We start from the raw sequence: 15,264 nt of genomic DNA, 5'->3' as shown, positions 1-15,264 counted from the left end.
TCAACTGAAAATTGAAATAAAAGACAGTGAGGTTTGTTGCAGTGAGGTCTGTTGGGTCAGAGTAACACTTGCCAGTCCAGCTCGGCTGGGTTTGCCGCTGATGGAGGAGGTGGTGGAGCTGATTGAGCTGATGGAGGAGGCACTTGGGCTCCTCTTCAGGGTGGACCTCCTCCGAGAGCTCTTGGCCTTGGTCGGCGTGGTGCAGGGGAAGCCGATACGTGTCACCTTGTGGACCGGAGCAAACAGGCCGTATCTGGGCAGGCACTGGAAATATCTGAGAGGGAAACAGGACGTTGCATAGACCGAAAACGTCAGCTGGTTAAACTTTGCCGAAAGATTGTCGGCGTTGACTTGAATGATCTTGGCCATATTTTCCAAGTAACAGCCACTCAGAAGGCAAAGGCCATCTTGGAAGACCCTCAGCACCTCCTGCATGCAGATTTTATACTTCTGCCGAGAGGGAGCAGGTTCACTGTAGTTGGGAGGGCCAAATCTAACCTGAGGTCGTTTGTCCCATCAGCAGTTGAGTTTTTAAATAAGCTGAAGGCATTGATGCCTGTACACTTTTACTATGCCTATACTGTTGGTCTTTATGTCGCTTATCTCACCTACATCCATCATGATGATATCCATGGTGGTTATGGTTCATATGTGTGTATTGATGTCATTGTGATGTTTTTAGGATGTATTGCCTGTATGGACCTCTATTGCAAACCAAACCTCTATGATTGTAATTAAACAGATGTTTTACAATGGCTCTTTGTCCATGTTGTTTACCTGGTCCCTGCTACAGCTCCGTCATTCTTTCCCAGTGGTTCATCCAGTTCCACTCCGCACCAGTCCCCTTTTGCAAAGTCTGTCTCTCCCAGAAATCGCACCACTCCTGCTTTTGTACCACCCACCTGCGCATACACACACAAAAAGCATTTCCTTAGTTTTCGTTTTCCATATTGTGATTTGTATAGGCCACAACACCAAGCGAATGTTAAACATACTTTGTTGATGAACCAGATTTTGATACAAACCAGCCGTTATCAGGTAAGTAGAACTGTGTGTTTGATACTGCTTTATAACCAACAATTACCAGCACGCGGTCTCCCAGCCTCAGCTCTCTCTTGATCTTCTTCATGGATTCTGTGTCTGACAGGTTCGACACTGACTCGCTAGACTGAACGTGCATACGCTGAAGTGCAGTCTTGATGCCACTGCCCTGAGCTAAACAAAGAAAACATTTTATTAGAAAAGATTTCAAAGCAAACAAAAAAAAAAAAAAAAAAAAAAAACACAGGTGTTGTCCATGTTTACCAGCTGAGGTTGTTCCAGCAGGTGCAGACTCGCTGGCTGCAGGTGCAGCAGCTCCTGGTGCAGCAGCTCCTGGTGCAGCAGCTCCTGGTGCAGCAGCTCCTGGTGCTGGACTGGCGTGCCCTCCGTTTGCCTCCCTTTCAGGCAGCACAGTCTTGGAGAGCTTTGAAGGACGTGTGAAGATCCCCCTCCCATCTTCACACTGAAAGTACCGGACCCCCGCCACAGAGCCGTCGTTCTTCCCTATATGCTCGTCCAACACAATCCCCGCCCACTGCCCGGGAGCAAACTGAGTCCCCCCGATGAACTGCACGTAGCCGGGCTTGTTGCCGTTGACCCAGACCCGCTCTCCGATCTTAAAGTCTTCCTGGGTCGGGGAGGTCACACTGCCGTGTTGTTTCTCCGGAGGAACTGGCTTCTGAGTACCTGTAATGACATCAGTCACATCAACTAAAAGCTGGGTTATAGACTGTTAGAAAATGACACTAGTACTATCCAAAGCCAGTGTGATGGTGGTAAGGCTTTCTCTTAGTGCTTTGTCTTGTTCTAACAAAGATTAAAGAGGACCTATTATACCCATTTTCTACTTTTTCAAACAGTCGATGTAGTCTAAATGAAACTTCTGCTCTGCCTTTGTCAAAATATAACATGAATCAAGCACCAGAGGAGGTTTGTGACCCTGTATAAACCAGCTCTCTCAGAACGCTCCGTTTTGGTGTGTGTCTCTTTAAATGTCTCTTACATACAATACAGTGTTCAAAAACACTGTAAAAGTGTTTTGTTTATATAATATGTCCCCTTTTAGTAAAAAACTAAAAATTAAGAAAAGGGGGAAAAAACAGCATTAATATCATAGCTCTTTGTGTCATGATAGAAAAACGTGATGGAAGGCAGCAGACGTTTTTTTAAACATATATATTTTTAAATGACTTATGTGACTGCAGCTTCCATTTATTTATTCAATACTTGACTGGTCTTAATAAACTGTTCTTCAGGTATATTGTGGATGCTGCTCAAAGTACAATTTACACATAGATGACTTGTTTTTGCACAACATTTCTGTAAATGACTACTGCCAAAAACACACTATTAAACATACATATGTGTTTGCATCCCATCACACTTAGGAGGTCCGTGCGATCAATTCACTTCAGCAGGTCTTTGCTGATTAAATTATGATCTTTGTGATCACACTGACAGCCAGGTGTTATTAATAAAGGTCTGAAAGGTTTCTCAGTGCAAACACCGCAACATACAATCCAGCTTTGCATCATATTTGCATTATATTCCTCTTGTTTATAGGCTCATTTTCACTTTCACACTGTGCAGTTCATATTTATCTTCTTGTTTATATTATGAAAAGTTAAAATACTCATAACATCCTCCACCTGAACTTTCTCACATTTCCAAATTAAAGTAAGAAAGAGCTTAACAAGGACATAAAACAAGAGAAATGACCAGACGGTTAATGAACAAAAGGAGATTTAAAACAGCTTTAATGATAAGTGAGGATAAAACGACTAATCACAAAAACCTCTAAAGTAAATGGAAGAGAGTAATTCTGTAACCGAGTGGTTTAAGAGATACTTCAAACAACACAACAGTATTTTTTAAGTTATTTCATTTCTGTCTTACCAGACGATGGAGAGGTTTTTGCTGGCACCCCAGATGGTCGGGCTATCTTAGTGGGGGGTTTGAGCCCGCTGACCTTGCCTGTGGTGCTCATGGCTGCAGCTTTGTCGCCTGTGGGTTTGGCCTGATCAGGGTGGGGGACTGGGCCTTTCCCACCACTCCATAAAAGAAGTCAGCTGCAAAAACCAAACATTTTGTTTTGTGAATCAATCAAAATATAAAAACACATTTTTGGTGGACTACTACACAAAAAAACAAACACATAAGACCCAAGCAATCTGTTTTATTTTAGGAGTAATGATAATGTTGATTATTTTTCTATTGGCCATCATTAATAATCAAATATATTATTCTTCAATATTATAAAACATGATCAATTCTCCTGTCTCCAACTGCAACCACAACACCTCCAACAATTTTTCCACAACCCAGTGTTTATTGCCAGGCTATTTGTTATCACCATCTATAAAGATGACATCATCTGACCTTTTGCCATGTGTACAGTTTCACACTCGTCCAGTGTGTTTCATTTTATGGCTTTAATTAAATGAAATGAGACTCTAGCGTGAGACGGGCCTTTCTCCGGACGATGAGCTACATTTTGGTTTCTGCAGGTCTTGTAGGTGTCAGGCAGCGGCTCATGTATTTTATTAATAAAAGCAGATGATTCATTTTAGAGTAACTAGGTCAACACAGACATTCTGTTTCACACTGTGAAGGCTTCAGCATATCACTCTCTCCATAACTCCTTACTCTATGTAGTATGTATGTAAATAATCTGTTACATCTTAAAAGTCTTGCTTATTCATTTGTGTCAGTTTTTTGCCTAAAAATAGCAGATACAACTTCTATAATTCTACAATTTATTAAATTGGCAGATGCTTTTGTGTGAAGCAACGTATAAGAGAGTAAGTACAACATGAGCAAGGATCAAGAGAGGAGGAAAAAAAACGTCAGTTAAGTCAGTATCAGTACGTTTTTTTTTTTCTTTTTAAAGAAATATTAAAGTAATCATCATCAACAACAACATCGACAGCTGCTCATGTGAGTTCAAATCAGCATCAAAACCATTCTAAATACCGTCATCATCGTCGTCAATATCATGATCGATTATACATTTAAAGATTTTAGAAAGGTGTCACGAAATTCTTGCTGAGACTGTAAAGTCATCTAGCGGGAATGACAGCAAGAGCTGGGTATCTTCAGCATAGCAATGGTATGACAAACCAAACCATGAGAGCGCATGATTGCACCAAGTGAGGGTGTGTACTGTATATTGAGAAGAGAAGGAGACCGAGCACTGACCCTTGAGGCACCCCTGTTGATAAATTGTGCGCTTTGGACACCTCACTCTAAAGATCTCCCTGAGAGGTAGGACACGAACCAGCAGAGGGCAGATCCTGAGATGCTCAAGTTCAAGTAGCATGGACAAAAGGATTTGATCGTTGAAAGCCAGCTGACAGGTGTAGCAGCAATAGAAATGAGGACTGACCAGCAGCTTTAGCTAAAGCGATTCCATTACTGACAGTAGTGAAGTCTCAGTAGAGTGGCCCTACTTAAAGTAAGGCTAATTTGGGTCAAACAGATTGTTTCTGGACAGGAACTCAGAGCATTTATTAAAGTATTTGCACTCGAGGAATTTTCGACAGTAAGGGCAGAAGTTTTCATCGTGGGCTGGGTTGACTGGGGTTTTTTGAGCAGTGGGGAACACACTCATTTACAGATAGTAGTCGATGATACACTTTTTTGTGCTGGGTTATGTATATTTCAGTTTTTATACCTATATGTATGTACATAACAGTTTATTTGCCATTATTTTTGTTTTGCTGTCTTACAACATTTTCCTTAAGTCACTTTGTGTTTTATGAACACAAAAACATAAGTGGATAATTTTTGCAGTAACTCTACATTAGTCACAGAGCTGAGCCTTTGTTTTCATGAAAAATAAATACCTTGAAATTATCAAAAAAAAAAAAAAAACAGAGGTTGTTGAACAAAAACATACAGCTGTTCTACAAAAAATTCAAAATCCTTGCTGACTCTTCTACCATTTAAATAAAACAATACTCCATCTGCTGCTTAATTAGAAAGATTTTAACCCATTTCTCAAGCAGCAGCTCTGATTTCTACCCACATACCGGTAGCTGCAAACCGCACATCTCTCTGCTTATTTTGTAAGAAACTTTACTTTGAAATTATCGAACAAAAAAAAATATCATCTGGCATACCTTTTAAATGTTGGTTGATTTGCACACAAGTCACCAAGACTATATGTTGTTGCATTTTAACCAAAAATATTATGTTAGTCCCTGGAACGAAGGAACGCTCAAAGAAACTATTCTTTAAAAGGATGAATCAAGAACTTAAAAGTCCACAAAACAACTCAAGTCAAACAAACGACTAGCCCTCTGAACTTTTAGCCAGAGTTAAGGAAGTATCCAGAACATACAGTCCTAACAATGTTCAAACAAGAACTGTTTCTTTGTAAAAAAAAAAATGAAGACCGAACACTCAATTCACACCCCTCCAAAGGATCCTGGCTCCTGTTGAAAATGACTGCTCAGGAATCTCAACTTCAGTTCAAAAACACAAAATAGATGTAAGTGTTTAGGAGACCTTCAGGGGTTTATCAAAAATGTTGCCAGAACTTCAAAATTAATAAACAGATAGCCACAAGACCTGTGAATAACACGTTATTGGATAGTTGCTGATATGAGATGAGTTCCCCCAGTAGATTAAAACCCAATAAAAGCATGTTTTTTTTTTTTTATCTACACGATTTTATCTGACTGTCCATATTTATCTGACTGTACCTACCGTATATGCAAATGTCAGCGAATGAAGACGTCTGTTTTATAGACTAATAATCCAATGCACTGAGCAGGTAACAGGAACAAGCCCTTGTCTGCTGCTGCTCCCTGAACACAGACCAAAACAACCGAGCACACCCAGAGCTGTCAAATCTCATCCAGTCCTCTCTCAGTCTCCAGCAGCATGTCAGACTACCCCCACTGCTTTTGTTTTCAGCCTCAAAAAGGACAGTCTCGCCTTAAACAAATCTCCCATGAATATATAATAAGTCATTGTAGCAGATGAGGACACAGGTCTTGTTGTTTGTGCAGCATGGGCTGGGCTCCTTTCACTTGCTGCATCTCACAAGCCAGCAACTTGAAATTGCTGCACCACTTTACCCTCAACATATTAAAACATTTTTATTTGACATAATCGGGTTAACTTGATCAAACATGTTATTTTTCAGCGTCACACATTGAACTTATTCTTTGATTTTGTATTTATCTGTATTGAGCGCCCCCCCCTCTCTCCCTCTCCCTAACGGAATGCGCTCTTGGACGCTAGCTAGCTTCAGATTTAGCTCAAAACTAGTTGTTAATTTACTGCGTAGGGCTCTGTTGAGATGATAATACAGCAACAAGAAGAGCGGACAATCGTGGAAATATTCTCTGTGATCTCTTACTTGGTCTCTCTTGGTGGAACTGGGTCTCAGTTAAGGATGTCGTGGGTGCGTAGGTGCAGCGTAACCTCGCACCGTTACATGTTTTTCCGAGCGGCTCTACTTTCCCTCAGCCCCAGCCCGTCTGACAGAATGACGTCACCTTGGGAAGTAATGATGCCTTCACGGGACAGAACGTAAACTCAGTTCATCCGACATCCAACCTCTTTTTATAGACAATTTCAAAGATTTCGAGAAAGGCACAAAGAGAAACGGCAAGAGAGTTGCAAAATTTAAACAGGTTATCTTATTTCTTTATTTACTGGAAGAAAAGAAAAGAAGTTGAAATATCTTAGTGGTGGGTCAATGTTTAACAGCGCAATCACACATACAAGTATTGCAGCCCAGTTTCACTATAGATGGGAAAATCTGCCAAATCATTTTTATAGGATGCAATCTAAAAATGTTTTTTTTTTTTTTAGGTAATGAGCAGGTACATGTTCCAAATAAAAGACTTTATAAAGTAATCTCTTACAATTAATATTGTATTATCCTTAGTATCTCAGAATGCAGATTGTTCTCTACAATAATGCAGCTATATATAACAGTAAGTTAGGACTTGCCAATAATAAATTATTAATTTGGTATATGAATAATGACAGTTCTGCATCTCAGAAAAAGTATCTTTCTAAAATAAGTAACTTCCACAAAATATTTAAGAAAGGTTTGTAAATAAAATTTGCAATACCAAGTTAATATTTTTTTATACCAAGTCATTATTAGAAAATCTAAATGAAAGTCATAATCCTCACTAACAGAATAGATTTGGGCTTTCACCCTTGAGGGGTTATGTTAAGCCTGCTGTTTACACAACAGTAAATTGCTAATTTTACAGGCTGTTCAATTTTGTTGTAACAGTCACAGCATAACCTCTTCACTAAATCTTATTACAGTTATAAATCAGGATATTTTTTTTTAATCAGTAGCCTGAACTTTGAAATGCATCATGCATTCATGTAACAGCTTGAAATAGTAGCTGGTTTTATATTCTTCTACCATCAACCGTGGAAATGTCATTCTCAGTAGTGTCAGTTTCATCATTGCTCCTTCTCAGCAGTTTATTCAGGAGCTTCTGGAAGGTGCCGCTGAATGCCGGGCTCGAGAAATAATACACCACCGGGTTTAGGACACTGTTGAAGTACGTGAAACAAACGGATGTGTAGAACGCCAGGTTAGCCGTCTCAAAATACTTGCATTCTTGATACCACACCTTGAGGATCCACACGGCAATGCGTGAAACGGTGCTGGGGAAGAAGCAGGTAATAAAGATCAGAGCCACAGCGGAGACAAACTGCACGGCACGTTTGATTTTCCCATTTTTGTCCACGGTCCTGCTTTTCAGCTGCCAGGTGATTCTGATGGTGCAGAAAGCGACGATTGCCGTGGGGAGGAAAAACTGGACGATGTAGAAAGTGTTGTGCCAGGTGGAGAGGGGGCTGAAGCCCATGCAGATGTTGAAACTCTCACACTGAGTACGGTTGTTGCTTGTGAAAAAGTGCTGATCAGCGAGAAGATACCCGGTAGCGAGAAAAATCAGACCCCAGAGAAAGAGCGAGACCCAGAGAGCGTAACAAAGACCCAACCTGTTGATTCGATTCAAAGGGTGGACGATCTTGAAGTACCGGTCGACAGCCACAGCCGTGAGGAAGAAGATCCCGGCAGCACGGTTTGCAGCGAGCAAAAAGAGCAGAATTCGACAAAAGGCGTCACCGTACAGCCAGTTTTTCCCCCGTCTGTAATAGTCTGCTCTGAAAGGGAGGCAGAACAGCACGATGGAGTCTGCAACAGCCAGGTGAGTCAGGTACACAGAGTTCGGCTTCCATGTATCCATGTGGAAGATGAACATCCACAGTGCCACAACGTTACCCGCCAGTCCAAACATGAACTCAAGGACCAGTATCGGAGGCAAAACCTGGTCTAGGATGGGAGACTCGAAGGCGCAGCACTCACCAAAGCGTGTGAGATTCATGCTTTAAAACGTCGATAAGGAGGTGAGTACCAATCTGCTGCTCCACACTGAGTCAACACAGGTACATAACGCTGTACCAGGTGATTTTCAACTCATGCAAATGATTCTCGGACAAACATACTTATTCCTCAGTGGAGCGAGCATCTGTGCACTATCCGTTATCTTTTGGGGAAGTGATATTGACCCAGAGGAGCATGGAAACAACAGTAAATATTATCTGACTGGGGAGCACAGCCTCATTATAAAACTATTATGCAGCAGAATAAGGTTGACTCGTGGGGATAACGTGCAAAAACAAGCAACCTGCAGCCATTTAAGTGACTCACATAAGCCCTGAAAAATAAATGACTTTTTAGATATACCTCGTGAAACAAACTCAGAAAGAAGTACAGTTAGAGCGTAGAGGTGAAGGAGACTGAAATTTATTAGCCTACAGTTTGTTTGAGTGAAGAACATTTGGGAGGGATTCGCGTCATACCACACCTTTGGCAAACGAGAGGAAGCAGTTATTAGCTTAAAAAAAAATAATAATAATAATGCCAAGTGAGTGGCCAAGTCCGCAGCTTTTTATGAACAGTAAATAAAATAGGTAGAAAATGAATCAATGTGTGCATTTGGCCAGGTGTTTGTTGCTGTTACAGGTCACATCCGTTTCATTAAAAGTGCATATTTGGTCTTCACTTCTTCACTTCGCCCAGATCATCAATGCTGTCATCATCCACCTGCAACACAGAGACGCACGGGCCGACATCAGGAGTTGATTTCAAAGCTTGTTTTTGAAAAAGCTGACATATTGAAATGAGCAGGTTTCAAATGTATGGATACATGTGGTAGTGCGTGTGTGTGTGCTGTTCAAGTGAGGTTTGAGCCGTTTTAGAAAATGATGACTTACTTTTTAATTAAAAAGGAACAAAGGAGTTACACAATCTACTTAGAAAAGGTCAATTTTCATTACAATTGAAAAAGGAAATGTTTACTTTAAGAGCAGCCAGATCTGTGAGTCTTTACTCAAATTAAATGATCATCGCATCGTTCTCCAAAATCCCATGTCCCCTTGGCTTTGCTTAAATTTAAACCAAACTGTTAAAAAAAAATGGGTCAGACTTAGAGCAACTTATCTAAGCCAATTCTGCCTCATTGAGCGACCCTAAAGTAGGGGTCAAAAGATTTTTTAAAAAAAAACAGCCTGAATGGCCCAGGATGTAGGCATGGACATCTCGCTTCATCTCAAAATGTAAAAAGTAACTGAAAAGTATTTTAGTTTGTCCTGGTCTGTTTGACCAATCATAAACATGATCTATTCAAATACTCAACATTTGATTGGTTGGTCGGGTTATATAAGAACTGGATACAGCGAGGAGACGAGTCCACGTCAGAATAGATCTTTAGATATAAATAAATTGTCCTCCTATGATGGGGGGTGTTGAGTTTAAAATTAAAAACATTATGGGCTTATGTATTATTAGATTCTATGACTTTACTAGCCAACATTACTTAACCGCCTTTAGCAAACAGTGGTGAATGTCCCAGAGTGAACAGGCTGGAGGGAATGAAGAAAGCAAGATAAAAATGGATTTGAACAGCTCACCTCAGGCCACTTCTCTTGAATCACGTCGATAATGTCATCTGTAAAATCTCCCTGAATGATTATTTCATCATCTGCTGTCACTGAGGCACCACAAGAGAACTTCTGAGCAAAGAACCGCTGAGCCTCTTTGAGTTCAATGTCTGAGGGAGTCAACACAAAATCCATGTTAAGAAAAACAAAAGCATTAACAGAGAAGGAGCAGAAGCACAAATGAAAACCACAAAACTCTTACCAAATGTTGCCAGGCCGCAAACCCGTGTGACATATTTCTTCTTGGCTCTTGGGATCTTTGCTATCGTAACTTTCTGAGGCACCGTCTTCTTTTTCTGTTTGATCTGGCCTCTTCCACCTAAATTAAAAAAGAAAAGTAAAGCAAAGACAGCAGCTCGCAAATGTTTCCTTTCACTTATTATTTTCATTTCACTTAAAATGAGCACCGTAACGCTGATGTTGAAAACATGTACGGCTAACTCACCTCTCTTCTGTTTCTTCTTCTCCTCCTCCTCGCCTACAGGGGGAGCTTCTCCAGTGCCGGTTTCCTGCTTGGGTGCATTTGATGCCGGGCCTGTTGGATGGAAGGAAAATGGGAAAAATATCAAAACCGATCCGCCAACAAAGCGCGTTCTTGTATAAAGTTAACAGTTAGCGTAACTGCTGATCACTGTATGAAGTTTAAGACAGTGAGAACATTCAGGATTCCTGGTCTCTTCCTGGACACTTAAGTTGTGTTCAGATTTTTTATAAATTATTCTGATCAACTTCAGTCCTCGTTTTCAAATACAATCTTTTGCTGCTTCAGGGCTTTCATGTGAATCTTCTGAATATATTTAACCATGTCATTTGTGCTGGAATGAAAATGGAACACTATTCGATTGACAGTCAAACGAATACTCTCCCACTTTAACCGTTTTAAACCAAACTACAGGGCACGTATTCTTAGAGCTTTAAGAAAATTCTTAGTATCATCAAAAATCCCCTCCAAGTAAAGACTTGTTTAGATGAAAGCAATTCACAAAGCGTCTTAGCCCTTAAGAGAGCTGCGAAGGGAGAACACTTCAAAGGAGAAGTGAGGAGGACTTTTAAGAGGCTGAAGAGTTTCTCAAGCAGAAGTGTAAAGAGATAAACACAAGAGAAACGTTCTGAAAACACTGGATGACAGGGAGTTCATTAAACAGACTACACACTGGATCGTGCAGTGATCATGTTTGTGGTCGATCTCGTCGGAGATGCGCTCACATTTCCTACCCAAAGCAACACAAGGTACATCAACGTGAAGCAAATAAATATTACTATCAGCATGTGAAGAGGTTAATCCACAAGAGCAAACGTGATGTCAAACATTCTGGAAGCTATATGTCTTTAGTCTGTGTTATCTGTTTTGGATTTGATTTGATATTTTTGTCAACCTTGCACTTTCTTTGCTGCTCCTTATTTTACCTTTGAATCACGGCACTAGATTTTTTTAAAGGGTAAGTTAGGAGCTCTCTGGGGGAAATCTCAGATTGATTGAGATTATGAGTACAGGTGTGCAGCACCTTGAATCTACAGCCAAACATTTTAAAGAACATTACGCTCCCACAATGTAGGCCTGCTCGTGGTACCTACAGTCTCTAAATGTATTATGGGAGGTAGAGCCTTCGGTTATAAGGCCTGCTCGTGGTACCTACAGTCTCTAAATGTAATATGGGAGGTAGAGCCTTCGGTTATAAGGCCTGCTCGTGGTACCTACAGTCTCTAAATGTACTATGGGAGGTAGAGCCTTCGGTTATAAGGCCTGCTCGTGGTACCTACAGTCTCTAAATGTACTATGGGAGGTAGAGCCTTTCGGTTATCAGGCCCCTCTCCTTCGGAATCATCCACCAGTCAGGGTCCAGGAGGCAGATACACTCTGTACTTTTAAGAATAGACTTAAAACTTTCCTTTTTGATGAGTCTTATAGTCAGGGCTGAGGCAGGTATGGACCAGCTCCTAGTTATGCTGCTATAGGCTTAGACAACCAGGGAAACTGGCTTCTCTCTCTCTCTCTCTCTCTCTCTCTCTCTCTCTCTCTCTCTCTCTCTCTCTCTCTCTCCCTCCCTCTCTCCCTCTCTCCCTCTCTCCCTCTCTCTCTCTCTCCCTCCCTCTCTCCCTCTCTCTCTCCCTCCCTCTCTCCCTCTCTCCCTCTCTCTCTCTCTCTCTCTCTCTCTCTCCCTCCCTCCCTCCCTCCCTCCCTCCCTCCCTCTCTCCCTCTCTCTCTCTCTCTCCCTCTCTCTCTCTCTCTCCCTCTCCCTCTCTCTCCCTCCCTCCCCTGTGTCACTGGAAGCTGTTGCGGTTAGCGGGGTGAAACTACAACGCTAGTTCCTCATATTTTCAACCACTGAAACTACAGACCAATCACAGATCAGTGGGTGGGAACTCACTCCCAGAATCGAAACTTAACGTCCGGAATATTTCTTGGAAGCTATGCTAACAGGCTCTATGGAGAAAGCTAATAACGGCGAAAAAATATAAATATAGCGGCGAGATGGCTGCTGCTGACAGGCCGGTCTTGTGTTACGGCCGCTGGTCACTGTGACACAAGACCGGCCTGTCTGCAGCAACCGTCTCGCGGCTGTATTGCTGCACAGCAGCCGAGACGTAAGGTGGCGGTGGTGAGGACGAGGAGCCTGGGCCGGCTTGAGCTGGGGTGGACTGGTAGTGCTCTCACTGTTTGCCTATGGACACAGATATAGAGTCCGTTTTCTACCCGGGATTTCCAAGATCAATTCTGGAAGAAATCTTGGAATCAGTTGAGGAAATGGTCTTATGTGTTGAAGTAAATGTCTGTACATGTTTTTATTACTATATTTCTTCTGCTATACTGTATATTTTGGATAAACTGTAACAATTGAATTTCCCTCTGGGATTAATAAAGTATTTCTGATTCTGAAATAGAGGACCTTAGTGGGAGTGGCCTGCGGTGCTGTGCATTCTGGGATTTGGTGTCTTTCATCCACATGAGCCAAAAAGACACTTTCTGCCTTTTCTCGGCCAAGAAGGCACCAACTTCAAAATGTATTTCACATTTCTACTACATATATGACCCAATGTCAACACAGATTCATGTTTCAACGGGTGAAGTATCCCTTTAAATAACAAAGAGGAAGGTCTTTTACCTGCTTCTTGTAAAGTGTCTTCAGATTACATTTGTTATTTGCTATCCAAATGAAGATTGATTGATTGATGAAACAGAGGTGTGGGACATTGACGTGTATTACGGAAAGGACACCTAATGTATAAATTTACATTTGACAGACTTTTGTGAAAATAAATCCAGATGGGTATAATATGTTTTCTCAATATACACACGTAGCTTCAACTAAGAGCGTGTATAAGATGATAAGGCATTCGCAGTATGCTCGTATAAGAAAAGTTGGTACTTACCTACAGTCATTCTCGCAAATATATCCGGAAAGTTCTTCTCGAGCCAATGCCTACATTTGGCTGGCTCCGGCATGTACTCACAGTACTGCAGATACAACAGTGCAGAGTCAGTAACACAACAGTAAAACAGCTCGGGAGGTTATTTATGAGTAAGCCGATGAAACATCAAATGAATGTAGCTGTTTGGTCATTACACGTACCTCTGTAGGTAGAGAGCACACTGCAAGAGGAAGAGAATAAAAAACACTGTCACAATTTAAAAAAAGGTGCTGTAATAAATCACATTAAGATCGACGCGTGAGTGAAATGTTACACACTGTACCTCCACAATAAAGGACTTTCAGTGGGTGCTTTGAATCGGAGTCAACTGGTCCATGTTCTGATTTGCTTTCTGAGGAACCAGACTCCATCTCAGTAGTAGCCATCACAATTTATCTGGATTAGAGACAGATAGAAAAAGGACAAATGTGTGAATGTTGATGTAAATAAAGATTGGAAAATAAGAGCATCCACTCAAGCCTCACAACTGGTGAAGGATAAATCTTAAAAAAGGAGATTATAAGCAATGGCAGTATTTAATCATGCTTAACAAACTCTGATTATCTTTATTTACTGTCAGCAAGCACAGAGCAGATACACATTCCCACAGAGCCCAAAGAAAACTGCAGTCTTACTACTACTTGCCTTCAAAAGCTTGGAATAATCAACTAGCTTCTAGCTGGCTAACCCATGTGGCTATTCTACACACCGGTGGGCTATAAAAATATACATTTTAAAAAAAAGGTACAAAACTTGAAGCAATGTTTGCATTTCTAATATCAAAGTTGCAGTAGAGCACTGTAATCACTTTACAAACTCAACCTCGCCAAAAGAACTATCACCAATTTTTATTTTGAGTGGTTTCATTCATCCAGTAACGTTGACTCACCCAGCTGTCAGCCCCGTTAGCACCTCGGTGTAAGGGGGTTAAGCTAAGCATGCTAACGAGGCTAACGCACAAGCGAACAGGATTAACATTGAGAAAATGTCGCGATACATACCCCCACAAACTAATACTCTTAAAATTGTTGTATTTTCAGTGAATCCGCTCGCATTATTTCACGTTAGTTTGACTTTCAGATTGGCATTCTTATTGAATAAGGGTTAGTTGGCGTACTTGGAGCACGCCTAGTAGTGCTTCTTGTTTTAGTTGTTGTAGCGGATGTTAACGCGGCGTCAGAACGCAACAGCGCCGCCTGGTGACCGGAGGAAGACACGACTCAACTCAAGCGTGTAGTTCTTCTTCTTTGGATTTTATTGGCAGCTGGGCATCCAAAAAAAGTATGCATTACTGCCATCTGTTGGATTTAATTATTACTCACATTCCCTAAATCCTCCTCAACAAAACCCCGTTCTCAAGAGATATTTAAACAAGCATCTTCGGCCTCTCCCTCTCTCTCCACACTCTTGGGAGAGATGGAGGTAACAGTCCGGACAGCCTGAGGAAAGAAGCTCTTCCTGAGTCTTTCTGTGTTCGCCTTGATGTGTTTTGAAGGTGTTGTGTCCTGGTTTTTTCGTGAATGAAGTCAACCTGTCAACCTTATAAACTGATTATCTTGAGCTTTGGTGTTGACAGAACCATTTAAATCAATATGATGAGGTGCAATGAATCAGGATGGGCATTATTTTTTTTTTTATTGCACGGCGTGTAGACTAAATTATTAAAGACAATTTTTTTTTTTAATTTAAACTATTTGACTCCATTTTTTTTGGAAGCTCAATACCAAATGGTGTTATATGATTCCAAATGAAACTAAAAATCTTAAAACACGCGATGGCTTCTCAGCACTTTGCGCTTCGTTTAGCCTACTTTTATTTTGA

At 41.1% G+C, this 15,264-nt stretch overlaps 3 protein-coding genes across 6 annotated transcripts in view; all 3 read right to left on the bottom strand.

Moving 5' to 3' along the window:
- The window catches only part of clip1b (CAP-GLY domain containing linker protein 1b), a 38,320-nt gene extending 31,780 nt beyond the window's left edge, over nt 1–6,540 (bottom strand). For 2 of the 3 annotated variants that reach the window (XM_065965766.1, XM_065965768.1), the window contains exons 1-6: nt 6,410–6,540; nt 2,938–3,110; nt 1,306–1,728; nt 1,085–1,215; nt 778–902; nt 73–274 (exon numbers count right to left, since the gene is read on the bottom strand). In XM_065965766.1, coding sequence (XP_065821838.1) covers nt 73–274; nt 778–902; nt 1,085–1,215; nt 1,306–1,728; nt 2,938–3,028 — 972 coding nt within the window. In that variant the 5' untranslated portion in view covers nt 3,029–3,110; nt 6,410–6,540. The remainder of the gene's footprint in view (nt 1–72; nt 275–777; nt 903–1,084; nt 1,216–1,305; nt 1,729–2,937; nt 3,111–6,409) is intronic. The other variant, XM_065965767.1, reaches the window with a different exon arrangement.
- A 134-nt stretch (nt 6,541–6,674) lies between these two features.
- LOC110000214 (hydroxycarboxylic acid receptor 3-like) lies at nt 6,675–8,699 on the bottom strand. The gene has a single exon (XM_020655416.3). It carries the CDS (start codon nt 8,412–8,414, stop codon nt 7,428–7,430), a length of 987 nt encoding a protein of 328 aa, XP_020511072.2. The 5' UTR covers nt 8,415–8,699; the 3' UTR covers nt 6,675–7,427.
- A 121-nt stretch (nt 8,700–8,820) lies between these two features.
- On the bottom strand, nt 8,821–14,615 carry denr (density-regulated protein). 2 transcript variants are annotated; one of them, XM_029281518.2, is made up of 8 exons: nt 14,333–14,615; nt 13,727–13,839; nt 13,605–13,624; nt 13,405–13,489; nt 10,478–10,567; nt 10,235–10,351; nt 10,003–10,142; nt 8,821–9,136 (listed from the first exon to the last, which is right to left on the bottom strand). In XM_029281518.2, the coding sequence occupies exons 2-8, from the start codon at nt 13,827–13,829 to the stop codon at nt 9,092–9,094; spliced, it is 600 nt and encodes a 199-aa protein (XP_029137351.1). In that variant the 5' UTR covers nt 13,830–13,839; nt 14,333–14,615; the 3' UTR covers nt 8,821–9,091. The 2 variants fall into 2 exon arrangements, with proteins under 2 accessions (XP_029137351.1, XP_020511073.1); XM_020655417.3 differs by having other exon boundaries at nt 14,445–14,614.
- Between the last annotated feature and the right edge of the window lie 649 nt (nt 14,616–15,264).

Source organism: Labrus bergylta, chromosome 17, assembly GCF_963930695.1.
Source record: "Labrus bergylta chromosome 17, fLabBer1.1, whole genome shotgun sequence".
Classification (NCBI taxonomy): domain Eukaryota; kingdom Metazoa; phylum Chordata; class Actinopteri; order Labriformes; family Labridae; genus Labrus; species Labrus bergylta.
Note: the sequence above shows the minus strand (reverse complement) of the source record. Positions and strands in the feature narration are given on the sequence as shown.

Bases quoted from the DNA above. Each gene is read 5' to 3' on its own strand.
- LOC110000214 (XM_020655416.3), bottom strand. From the start codon at position 8,414: ATGAATCTCACACGCTTTGGTGAGTGCTGCGCCTTCGAGTCTCCCATC.
- denr (XM_029281518.2), bottom strand. From the start codon at position 13,829: ATGGCTACTACTGAGATGGAGTCTGGTTCCTCAGAAAGCAAATCAGAA. The intron at 10,568-13,404 runs GTAAGTACCAAC...TCCATCCAACAG, and splicing joins ATTTGCGAGAATGACTGTAG to GCCCGGCATCAAATGCACCC. The intron at 10,352-10,477 runs GTGAGTTAGCCG...TTTTTAATTTAG, and splicing joins GAAGAAGAAACAGAAGAGAG to GTGGAAGAGGCCAGATCAAA.